This window comes from Phanerochaete carnosa (assembly GCF_000300595.1).
Source record: "Phanerochaete carnosa HHB-10118-sp unplaced genomic scaffold PHACAscaffold_11, whole genome shotgun sequence".
Classification (NCBI taxonomy): Eukaryota; Fungi; Basidiomycota; class Agaricomycetes; order Polyporales; family Phanerochaetaceae; genus Phanerochaete; species Phanerochaete carnosa.
In genome coordinates this window covers 691,353-703,139 of record NW_006767638.1, presented here as the reverse complement: position 1 = coordinate 703,139, position 11,787 = coordinate 691,353, and the positions used below count along the sequence as shown (strand labels likewise).

The 11,787-nt window shown below is 57.3% G+C and overlaps 2 protein-coding genes across 2 annotated transcripts; one reads left to right on the top strand and one right to left on the bottom strand.

Moving 5' to 3' along the window:
- Positions 1-1,743: 1,743 nt before the first annotated feature.
- PHACADRAFT_213468 (uncharacterized protein) lies at positions 1,744-3,818 on the bottom strand. Its single transcript, XM_007400763.1, has 7 exons — positions 3,517-3,818; positions 3,380-3,449; positions 3,213-3,326; positions 3,077-3,150; positions 2,916-3,004; positions 2,674-2,839; positions 1,744-2,613 (listed from the first exon to the last, which is right to left on the bottom strand). Exons 1-7 carry the CDS (start codon positions 3,791-3,793, stop codon positions 2,504-2,506), a joined length of 900 nt encoding a protein of 299 aa, XP_007400825.1. The 5' UTR covers positions 3,794-3,818; the 3' UTR covers positions 1,744-2,503.
- A 5,060-nt stretch (positions 3,819-8,878) lies between these two features.
- Positions 8,879-9,719, top strand: PHACADRAFT_58963 (uncharacterized protein; the record flags this gene model as incomplete). The annotated part of the gene is made up of 5 exons (XM_007400762.1): positions 8,879-8,914; positions 9,071-9,103; positions 9,257-9,332; positions 9,445-9,524; positions 9,576-9,719. Coding segments are annotated over 5 exons (369 nt in total), but the record flags the coding sequence as incomplete, so codon positions are not given.
- Positions 9,720-11,787: the final 2,068 nt, after the last annotated feature.

The following is an 11,787-nucleotide window of genomic DNA, read 5'->3' as shown; positions in this document are numbered from 1 at the left end:
TACGTTGACGATGGTACCGCCTGTGTCGATAACGCCGCCGCTCCTGGACGGGCGCATTACTGGCAATCCAAAACGCGTACGGCGGAAGTACAGAAAACATACAAGCGTCGCATTTTGCCTCTGCTACAGCCGAGGTGACGGCATGCTACGCACGCAAGCTAGCAAGCGCGTGTCGTAGCCGAAGCACTCTCCCTGAGCAGCCGCAGCTTCTAACACTAGCACTTTGTGAGCTTTCAGCAGAATATCAGGAGAAGGGAAAGTCGTTGGGCTCATGACGGCCGTCGGCTGTGTTTCAATCGTGCGGCCGATCCGTCGAAGCCAGTCGAAGCCAGGCCCTTTTATCCATATACAGACGAGGCTAAATAATAGCGACCGATTCGGACATCGTGCATCATGATACGTGCCAAGGGTACAGGCATGCACGGGATTAACTCGAAACCCAACTTGGACCTCAAGCGTGCGAACCAGACTCAGCATGATTTATAAGTTGATCAACAGCTAGCTTTTCATTGAGGCGTTTAGAAGAGCCTAGCTTCGTGCGGCGGGGACTTGATACAGGATACTGTACCTGATGTGAAAGTTCCTGGGGGCTGAGAGTAGCAGGTAAGTCGAGAGACGGAGCCTGAGAACTTGCTCTATTTGGCTCTGTTGTCCAACAGCCTCTGGATCTAACAAGAGCAAACACAGATGGACGCCCATCTCGGTCTTCACGTTGACGTTGACCGTCTTCATTCAAGTCCTGCCGCTTTTCGTTCTCATCTCCGGGTCTACATTTATGTCCCTTCGAAGCTTCGTGGCCCTTCAAAAATGACATGTACAGCATTCCATACTATTGGTAAGTGAAAAGAAACAAAAAATCCCGCGCAGATCTCCTAGCCCGCGCTGTAATCATTCACAATCCGTCATACTACTAACCACTTCCATCTTGCGTGCGTCTCCTACGGGAGTTCTACTGCTCCTCGGATAGACAGGTAAATTTGAAGGTTCTAGACGCATCTCGGACCCCTATCCTCAAAATGGGTGACTGAATAAGGGTCATCCACACCTTCGTCAAATTCGCAATGCTATGAGTACGATCGCGCGGCTCGGTACTCTCTGCCCCCGCGATGCACACGCGGAGGATCGCACCCCCACGGAACACCTGATAAGGAGCCCCGCAGAAACCCTGAGCACTCGTGAGAGCTGTCACTTATCATCAAGCTCAAACAGTCGGCTGAGCCCATACCTGGGATCGTCGTAGCCCAATTTTGAGCCAGCTCGTGAGCAGTTGGTTGCCAGTCCAGTGTCCAATACAAGTCGAGTTACATATCTGGTATTCCGGGAAGACATGCGTCGTCCGGCTCTTCGCGTGCTCTTTCCAGGCACGTCGGATGTCGGAATGGTGGCGCGACACGTCTGCATCCGCCCCATTCTAGAGGCGGGACGGCTCGAAGTGGAAGAGGTACCAGCGGGATCGACGGTTTGAGGCAGGGACAGAGACAGGACACTGCCCATATCTCGAGGGGCGTATTCATTCGACCCCCCATATACAACATTTTCGCCGTCCCTACTCTCCAGCGCACGCAAGACCACCATGCTCCGACTCACGCTCGCTGCGGTCGCCCTCTCCGCGACTGCGCTCTCGGTGTTCGCGTCACCCCTTTACCTCTCGGTGCCCTCGCGCAACATCCTGAAAGCCGAAGATTTCGAGAAGAGTGGCGTGGGCTCTCCATACGCTGTCCGTCCTTCGGCCAAAGACGCAAGCCATGAGGCTTTGGCGATAATGCTCCAGGGGCGTGCGTTACGCAACGAAGACGATGGCAATCAGTCCACTCGTGAGTCCAGATCTGTTGGTGCGTAGCTTTCACGCTGAAGTGCAGCGACACCCGCATAGCGTTCCACCCAATGCACGTTGGGAACCGCACCATTATCATGGGCCCTGGTCCAGTCCGGATCAATCACACTCGTCATCTGGGGCCAGACTCAATTATCGTCGGTGGAAGTCGAACAGGACACGGAAGGAATGGCACAGAGAGCTCAGGCAGTGCAGGGTCGTCTCGCGGTGGCACGGTGATCAATAACGGCACCCAGATCACGAACTCTGGCGGAGCCAACCAGTCAGGAAGCAACGGTACGAGCACTGTGGGCAATGCACAGGCGGGAGAAGGCGCAGATTAATTAACCAGGGAGATATTTCATGCTATGGAGATATAGTTCATGTCCGCCCTCGACTGCGAGGTTCGCTTTGTTTTCAAGAGATTGTTGCGCAGCAGGTGCGACGTCGTTCGTGTCCAGACATGGAGAGCGCTAGAGCGCTAAAGGCCCGTTCAGGCCGAGGGCCATGAGGCTCGTATCCTCGTGTCATCGTCAAAGTTTCAGGGCTATAGATAGCAGCTCAGAGAGAGACAAAAATAGCGGGCCCATAGTTGTGCTCCACCATGCGAGAATGCCTAAAAATAAATGACCTTAGCTTTCGTAACTTTCGTATCCACTGCTTCGGTGAAGGCAGAGAGAGTGCGCAATCTTAGCAGCCCATCTCGACGCCGTCATAGGGACCATCGTGATCAGTCACATTGCCGTCCCCGAACTCAGGAACGTCGCCGACGATGCACTCTGTGCTCGGATTGTCTTGACCTGGAGCCGCCAAAACGCGTTAGATGCTCCCGTCGGCACCGAGAGTCACAAAAGACGCACCGGGACATTGTAGCCACATGCCCGAGTCCTGGATGTGCACTTCGCCAGAGGGGTGCACGAAGCCGAGGTACATGCCAGGCAAGATCGGGACCGGATCCTGCTCGTTGTTGATGTGTGTCAAGGTGACATGCGCGTCCACATAGTCAGCGAAATGCTGGTTCCCAACCTGCGTTTAAAGTGATTGCCCGTATCAGAAGCGGCGGCCATGACTACAGAGCGTGTTAAGGCACGAGAGAACTCACCCTCGGCAAGCCGTATACCACGGTCTTGAAGCTTACGCCGGAGATGTGCTTGGGAAGGAACACGGAATCGAGAAGTGCAATCGCGGCGCCTGGAGAAAATCACGAGGTAAACATGGGGAGAATATCGGCATGAACTGGCATGAACTGGCCGAGCGAGTGACCGACCATGGTGACCTGCTTTGCACCGTACAACGAGAGGGACGTTTGGACTGCGGCCAGCACTTGCCTTGCTGCCCTGTGAGACAAGAATAGCCTGCTGAGCATATGTTATATTTAGACTGAGATCGACGATCTTACTTTGACTGCGCATCCGCGAAGCCGCTATGGACTTCAACCAAAGGGCTGATTCCGGGAAACAAAGAAGGACGCAGAGTTGTCATCACTATATCAACATCGGTCAGCACAGGTTCGCTATGGAAAGGCGTTAGCAGACAAGGCAAAGATAACGAGAAAGAATCACGCACATCTCATCGAATTTGGTACCCTGGTGGGAGATGATGACCGTCTTGAGGCTCGGATCGTATCCCACGTACCCTGACAAGCAAAGCCGGCCGATCGTCAGCGAACAGCCTCGGAAAACAAAACCGAAACGGTGCCGTACAGAACTGCACATTGTCGCTATCTCCGCCAGAAGCAACAGGGATGAAACTGGGGGTCGCTTCGCAATTGGTCCCACAGTCCCACTGGAGTGTGGTTGGGGGCGAGCAGTAGCCGGCACTCGCGTAGAAGGCGTATGGACGGAAAGCCGATATCTGGCTGTCGTTCAGCGCGCGGATCGGCGTGCGGATCGGCTGCTGCGCAGCGAAATCTCGTGGTGCTGCTTGCGCCACGGCTGCAAACGCCACCAGCACAAGACACGAGACGGAGCGAGCAAGCATGGTGAGTCGAGAACTGGAGTGCAGGAGACTAGGGGACCCTTGAGCTCTCTTGTCCGACATCCAGATGCTTTTTATGCGGCGCTCTTCCAGTGTTGCCGAGCAGTCTTGAGATAGAGACTGTTTGGTGCCAGAGACTAGTTCAAGCCATCATATCAGCCCTGACTCTTCGTTGTGCGATTCTTGGGTTTAGACTGTGTTGTGATAACACCTCCGAGACAAGTCTCAACAGCGCCCGAGCCAAGCCAAGCCATATCATTTAACCCGAGACACCTGCAACACCCGGGCGGTTTTCTAATGCGCCATGCCCAGGGCTAGCCACTCGATAGCGCAGGAACGCGTACCGAGGGTATGTGGATGGTCGGTACGCTGAATCCCCCAGGAGTCTAGAAACTGTCTGAATCAGCTAATAAAGGTATAGAGGACATGAGGCTGCCTTTCCTCGCTGTCTCAAATATGCGATGTGCGTGATGTCTCCCGCCGGCGCTTGCCAAAGCGGCGGGTAACCGGCAGGGTGGCTTGATCAAAAGATGTGGCACGACCCTGACGGCGTACGCTTGTTCGAGTCGTGGCTGCTCTACGAACGCGTTGGAGGATAAGAAAAGCCGCTTGGATGCTCGCCGCGCACGCTAAAAATAGCGACGCCACGCGAAAGGTGGCTTGCATAGCGCCTCTCTTAATTGACCACAGCGGACGTGCATGCTGCCCAGCATCAAGTGACTGGTTGCCATCTGCTGCCTTCGAAAAGAGAGATCCAGAGAAGCTCATAAGCATTTTGGGTGTACAAAGAAGGTTAACGAAGAACTTGCACCTGTAGATGCGCAGCACGCGGACGATGCGCTCCAGACGCTCGTAGAAATGAACCGCGCTGCAGCACGCCAATATTGAGTAACCCGCGAACTAGGAAAGACGGACCTTTCTAAGCGCTCGGAGGAGTAAAACCTAGAATCGACGTCGAATATCCTAACAGCGTACTTGTGCCACAGTGCTTCCCAGCCTGGAAAAAGATGACACACGAGCACTGCGAATCATGTAACCTGTCGTGTCCTCTGGTGGCGACAATGCGCTACGCGCGAGCGGTCGTGCGTATCGCCCGCTTGCGACAACAGCGAGCGCAAGGTGTGCGAGGTGGGAGGTCCGGAGGAGCAGGAAATTTCGAATAAGCTGACTGGAGTGAAAAATGCGGTCGCTGCTCCGCGTACGCAACGTACTCCGCACCGGAGAGGCAGGCAAAGCACTGTAAGAGACTGGTGTGAAATACGCACATGTTACGAAAGGACTGAAAAACGCACTTGGCGATTACGCGAGCTTCTAGCTAGGCGGCAGAGCCGGTAGCTACTACGCGTCGGAGGAGCGGCCGACCGCCGACCGCCGCTCCGCCCCGCCTGTGCCTCAACCTTGCGCCGCCGCCGTCCCGAGCTCCCAAGTGGCGCAGACGACGACGGCGGGCGGTGGGGAGGCAGAGGAAGGAGGACGTCCCTCCGGACGCTCCCTGCACTTACGTAGTCCCGCGAGAGAGGGAGGCCAAGCCGAGAGATCCAGAGGGTCGGTACCTTGCGCCAATTGTGCCGAAGCAGTGCGGCCTGGTATTTGCGGGAATCTGCGGTGCGTCCCTAGGCCATTGGGGATAGCGCGGTCCTCGCGTCGGGGGATAGGCGTCCGTGCCTCGCCCTTCATGGCCACTCTCGCCCCGGATCACAGGAGCGCTCGCGGAGGGTGCCAGCGGGCGCGTCCAAGGTTTGGGCGATCGAGGGAGCATTCGCCGGCGCGGGACGACCAGGCGTATGCAGCACTGTGCAGGGAGGAGGAGGAGGCGTATTGCACGCGTGTGGCGACGCGGTGGCGGTGTTTCCTACCCTAGCTGGCTTCGTTGGAAAGGGTCCCAGCTCGCGGGGTGACAAATGTCCGCGAGCTGACGACATTGTCTCAGCCTCAGGCTGCGCCCCGCGGGCGCATTATGGAGACATTTATCAGACCAAGGACCGAGGCCACAGCGACCCCGCAGACGTCACCATCGGAGAGGGAGAGCTAATGCCACGCGGGCGAGGAACGCTAACGCCGCTCTGACGGAGAACGGAGATGGGCCGCGGTCCTGAGGCACGCCTCCGCCTGTGAGAACACAAAACGGGCCCCAAAGGGTATAGAATACGGCGCAAAGCGACTAATTGTGCGGCGGTGCGGATGAAGAGCCTGCGCCACACCTTCGCGGTCGCTGCTCCCGGAGGAAAGCTCAAGACCTCGGGCCGTAGTTGCGAATGCCCCCACGGCTGTCACCAGCCTAGACGATCGAGACCGCGATGAAAGCTACGCGCACTGCTCTGATCACCTCAGGGATGTCAGTATATGGTCGACCAGCACATCCATCGGCGTAATGAGAGGGGCATCACGAGTAATGCTGGTGGTATGGCGAATGACCCCAGCGCGGCTGGCTGTCATTGAGCACTGCAAGGAGGTGCATTGGGTATCCCCTCTTGTCGGTCATGTCGGAACGTCGGGGCGAAAGATGCACGGCGGAAATCAGGCATTGTTCTCATCTCTGTCCCCCACGACCCCTCGAACTTGGGAACTGGAGGGGCGGATCACTCTAGACGGATACGCAAGATGGTAGTATGACACTTGCCTGATCGAGTAAAGTCCGACTGGTGCGTCGGTGGATATACCGGGGATCAGATCTTGCCGCTCTCAGCCAGGCTTCGCATCGCGAGCATTCGGCCCCTCGCCCCGTACTCCGACATATGTTCTGGGCTCGTTGTGTACTACACAGGCTCGAGGAAGGCAAACGGGCGGTTATCGCTTCATACCCCTAGTCATGACGCCCGCGGGCCAGCATCGCTATGCACGAGTGAGCTGAGTTCCGCCACCGAAGGTTGTTTCTAAGCGCTGCGGTCCTGGGAACCTGACAGCCGCCGAGCTTCCCACTACGGGACGAGGCTGGGATCGTTGCGAACGTGTTACGTATCGCGGTGCGATACCAGTGCGCGAAACGGCATAGCTTAGTGTGTTCCCAGCATTCGATACCATGACTGATGCCTCCGAGTCACGGAAAGAGGCACGGTTTAACGCGCGCATGATGTCATGTATCGCAGGGCGTTGTATATTTCTTCGTATTGTTCACAGCTCTACGTGACGCTTCGCGACGTCTGAATGCCCGTCGTTGGGCGCAAGGATCGGATGGCATCGCATATCAAGTGACAGCAAGTGACCTCATTGCCGTCAAACATCAAATGTCTGCGGAGGGCTGCGTCCGGCGCACCTCGCGGATGGGCCAACGGCCCGTTACACAAGCCTAGACGACCATTTCGCGGGTGACGAGCGTTTCGCATGCTCGCACAAATCCGCGGTGGCGAGCAGCCGTCATGTGAAAGCACACACGGCATTTAGGAGGTCCCGCAAGGCAAGGAAAGGTCTCCAAGGGTCTCCGCCGTCGAACAAATGACGGAAAAAAATTAGGGTGAATAGCTCACCGCAACTGCAGAAACATGTCCTCCCGACGCCCCTCGTGATGTACGGGGATGCCGCCTCTGGACCCGAGCCCCCGACAGCCTCGCGCCTCTTCGAATTTCGAGTCCAGAACGTCTCAGCTCGCACCGGCCCGTTCGGCATCTCGGCATTCGGTGCGCCTTCACTCTGATCCGTCTTCGGAACGTCATCTATCGCTCGGCTCCGGTGATCAGGGACGGCGCATGTGCGAAGCGCCTGAGAGGGCGTTGCCGCCGGGAGCGGCGGCGGCATGGAAAACCCTAAGCAACCTTTGTGCATATGAGGGCGAAATGAATGGATATGGGCAAATGAGACCTCTTCGATTACGCTAAGCAGGGTTGGCATAGGGGCGCCGAAAGGCAGCAGCTGATCGCTGAAGCAGATCGTCGGGTAGCCAATGAAACAAGAGGCACGCGGGATGCTGATTGGGATTCCTCGTTGACCCCGACAGTCTTGGCGTTTTGGGTTTTGCTCTTAGGGTCTCTGATGCGGCAGACAGCGTCTCATTGTTCGCGTTCGCATTTGGATGCAGAAACGACGGTTCAAGACAGCAGAGCGTGTTGCGTGCTGCGTTGCCGTCGCTCGTTAGACACGCGCCTCTGTTGACTGTGAGAACGCGCCCTGGTTTGAGATTGTGCGGACGTAAGATGCCTCAAAGGTCTCGCACAGTCCAGGGGCCGGAGACCAAGGAATGCTTCGCGGCCGCAAGGCGATGGTGCTGCGTCGGGCGGGTCACTAGTGGGTCGAAATCGCCTCTGTGGGACCACAACGGAGGAAGGCGGGACACTCATCGAAGCAGACCGGGTGTGCGCTGCAAATCCCGAGCACAGTCGGCCGCGAGAGCGTGAGCTGTCGATGACGGTATGACGTCTTCCCTCTGGGGGGAATGGAGAACTCCGAGAGAGGCCGAGCGGGCATCGGAGTAAAAAAATAAGAGATGAAACTGGACGGTCGAGATCGCGAAATTGCTGATGTTTCGTACGCGGATACTGGTCGTTGTGCGGGCTTGGTTTGAAATGAGACGCTAGCTGGGTCTGCTTCCTCAGGGCTAAAGGGACCGAGTGTACCGGAAGTCGTCCAGAGAAGGAAGTTTGCTGCGGCGAAAAAAGGGTGGTGTATGCTCGTGTGTACGTCGCTTGCAGCTGCAAACGGGTGGAATAAATCTGCGGAGATGTGTCCCGTATGGGAGGTGTGCACCTTGTCCCGCAGCTTCTGTCCACGGCGTCTGGGCTCTGCTTGAGTGGAAAAGACAGTCACAAACCGAATCTTGCCTGGATCCCGTTTGTGGCGGACGAGACGTCTTCACATTCGCCAGTCTCCCGAGGAGCCGGCTGGTGATCCCCTCCGGACTACTCAAAAGACGGCTTGTGAACGACGGCACCGTTTCCATTTCTCCGTCCTCACACCCCCCCGTGCCCCGCCTACCTGCATCCCTGCCTGCGCCTAGCAGCACTGCTTTCCCGTACAAAACCAGGGAGGACATTCACCCGCCGTCGCCTCCAGCCCACGGCCAAAGCCCCATCAGCTACCACGTCGACCTATTAGCGCCCGACTCCCACCACCCACCTTCACCACAGTCGTCGACGACAAGCGCAGGAACCAGCAACCATGGGTCGCCGCAAGATTGAGATCCAGCCTATCACTGTGCGTACCTGTTACCATCCTGTTGCCGCTGCGTGTGCGGTGGGCGTGTAGCAGGACGGGACCCGAGGCCTGCGTCGGAGGAGGACCGCCCTGCTGGCTCGCCCCCTGTTCCGGCTGTTGTACCATAATCTGACTTTTCATTTCGGCGTTGTGCAGCACGAACGTAACCGGTCGGTGACTTTCCTCAAGGTAAGTAGAGTGCAAGCTTGGTCCAACCAGAGCCGCAGGCGATTGCTATTTTTGAGCTGGCTTTGGCTTGGCATCGCTGCCTGATCGCCACTCGATACTCGCTTCGCTGCCTCCTTGCTCTCGTCCTTCGTGGTCTCACCAATCCATGCACAGCGCAAGAACGGTCTTTTCAAGAAAGCCTACGAACTTGGCGTCTTGTGTTCGGTCGATGTAGCAGTCATTATTTTCGGTGCGATTTTCTTTTCGCGTATTTTTGCAAGCCATTGAGGGCTAACCTGTCTTACTCGCACATGGCTCTTCTATATATAACGTCCATCCCTCATCGCCGGTACCGTCAACAGAAGAGCGTCCTGGCCATCATGTGAAGCTGTACCAGTACTGCTCCGGAGATGTCGACGCTATGGTGCAGCGTCACCTCCACGTACGCCGCCTCTCGCCTCGCCCTAGCATCGTCTAATCTTGCACTCTACAGTTTGACGGCGAGCGGGACTTGAAGACTCCTGCCGACTTCTCAAATAACAAGAACGACGAACCTGCCGATGACGACGAGGACGCCGAAGACGACGACGGCTCCCGTGTCAAGAAGGAGAAGCCTGTCTCGCAGAGCAATGTCAAGACAAGCTCTTCACACACGAATGGCGGTCCTCACGGCAATATCCCCATACGGCCTGCGCAGAGCGTGCCGCACGATGCTTCCAGGGCCTCGCTCGACATGAGCTTCCGTGGTAGCACCAGCCGCATGGGCTCAACCTCGCAAATAAACGGCGTTCCGATTCTTCCCGTCTCCAACGAGCGCAACTCGAGTGCCTCACGAGCGGGCAGCATGAGCTTGCCTAGCAGCGGCATCTCGATGCCATTGTCGTTGCCCATCCCACCTATCAGCCAGCAGCCGCAAAAGCGCCCGCGTCTCGAGAATTCGCTTGCGCCGCCGCCGGGCATGGCATTCCCTTACCGGCTCAACGTCGATCTCAACACCTTCCCGCCCACCGCACACGCAACGTCGCTTCCTTCGCAGCAATCACCACAGCAGCAACGGCAACAGCAGCAGCAGCAACAACAACAACAACAACAACAACAACAACAGCAGCGACAATCGCAGAGTGATCTCGGGCTGCCATTCCCAAGCAACGTCGGCCTACCCATGGATGCCTTTTCGTCATCCTCTGGCTTCGAGTTCCCGTCATCGCGACCACGGCCATCGCTCGGGTACTCGGGACCAGGTCAGCAAGGCAGCGGGTCTTTTGGTGGCGGCGGAGGGATGAACGGGGTGTTTGGCTCGCGACCGGGTCCGCAAACTACGAACATGTTGATGGACCTGCTAAACAGCACTGCCTCGACGACAACGGACGTCCCTTTCGAATGGCCAAGTTCATCACAGGGCACAACACAGCTCGATGGTACGTCTCCTCCGCGGCGCATATAGCCACTCGTTTACTCACCTTCGTTACGGACGGTGCCAGCAGGCACGGTCAGTAACGATTGGCTTGAGTTCCTCGCCTCATCCACGACCCAACAATCGCCACACTCTTCACTGCCCCTCGGACTGCCTACACCCACGACTTCTCGCGCTGCGTCGAATTCCGTCTCATCAACCACCTCGAGTAGAGTGCCGTACGGCCTCCCGAGTGGATCATCATCGCCTCATTGCCTCTCTCCCGGTCGGAAACGCTCACGCGACGAAGCATGCTTCGATGACCCGGGGTCGGGTGTGTTGAAAGCGATGAAGCTCGGTAGCGATGGTCGGCGGAGCGTCGGGTGAGCGCCGCGGGGCGGCACGCGTAGGCGGCCGGAAGGCGCTCCGTCGAGCAGTCATCGCGGTCGGCCGCCAGCCTGCGCGGAGAAAGAGAGGAGGAGCCGCAGAGACACCTGCAGGGATCGCACGCCGAGTATAAATGCCACCCCGTATGACAGAAAGGCTTGGCACTCCCCTGCGATTTCTCCCTCAGGTTCGGGAGACGCACTCGACTGAAAGGCGACGGCCACGGGCTGGCTTTGGTCTCGCTCACATGCATCCAGGCACCATGCACGTCTTTTCTCACCTATAGTACTCGTTCGAGTTTTATCCTTCGCATGCCCTGCTTATTCAGTTGAGGTTTCTTGCAGCACTTTTTATTCATTACCTCGGACGTTGATACAGATAGTGTAATAACTCTCGAATACGTGTACTACTGTATGCCTCCTATGTTATGTCCTAGAATATTAAGCATTGTTACCAAGCAAAGCGGCAGGAGATGCGTGTGGTCACGGTGTTCGGGCGCTCCCCGCTTTCGCCGACGAAGGGGCGGGTGTCCCCACGTCACCCCCTTGCTTTCGACTCGACGAGCAGCTCTCTACTGAGTTCTCACCATACGTGGCTACGCGAAAACACGCGCAATGGTCGCGCTGCGACCCTGTTTCTTGCGGCACAAGTCCGCCGACATCTCGCTTGCACATGCTCGCCGAGTGCTTGGAGTCAAAGCCTTGAGCGGAATAACAAGGGGCGCGCGGGTGCTAGGCGTAGTACGCACTCTACCGGTATAGTCTGCCTTTCCTCTCCAGCTTCACCCCACGACTCGGATGCTCTCCCGGCCCGTACTGAGCGGTGGCACGTCAGCACAGAGGTCGTATGGGCGGCCGACTTTCCTGCGCGCCTCGACGCAGGATGCCCCCTGACGAGACACCGGCACCAATGCATTCAGCCACGA

Excerpts from the sequence above, each read along its gene's own strand:
- PHACADRAFT_213468 (XM_007400763.1), bottom strand. The coding sequence starts at position 3,793 with ATGCTTGCTCGCTCCGTCTCGTGTCTTGTGCTGGTGGCGTTTGCAGCC. Across the intron at positions 3,450-3,516 it reads TAGCGACAATGTGCAGTTCT|GGTACGTGGGATACGATCCG; the intron begins GTACGGCACCGT and ends TTTGCTTGTCAG. Across the intron at positions 2,614-2,673 it reads CATGTGGCTACAATGTCCCG|GTCAAGACAATCCGAGCACA; the intron begins GTGCGTCTTTTG and ends TGGCGGCTCCAG.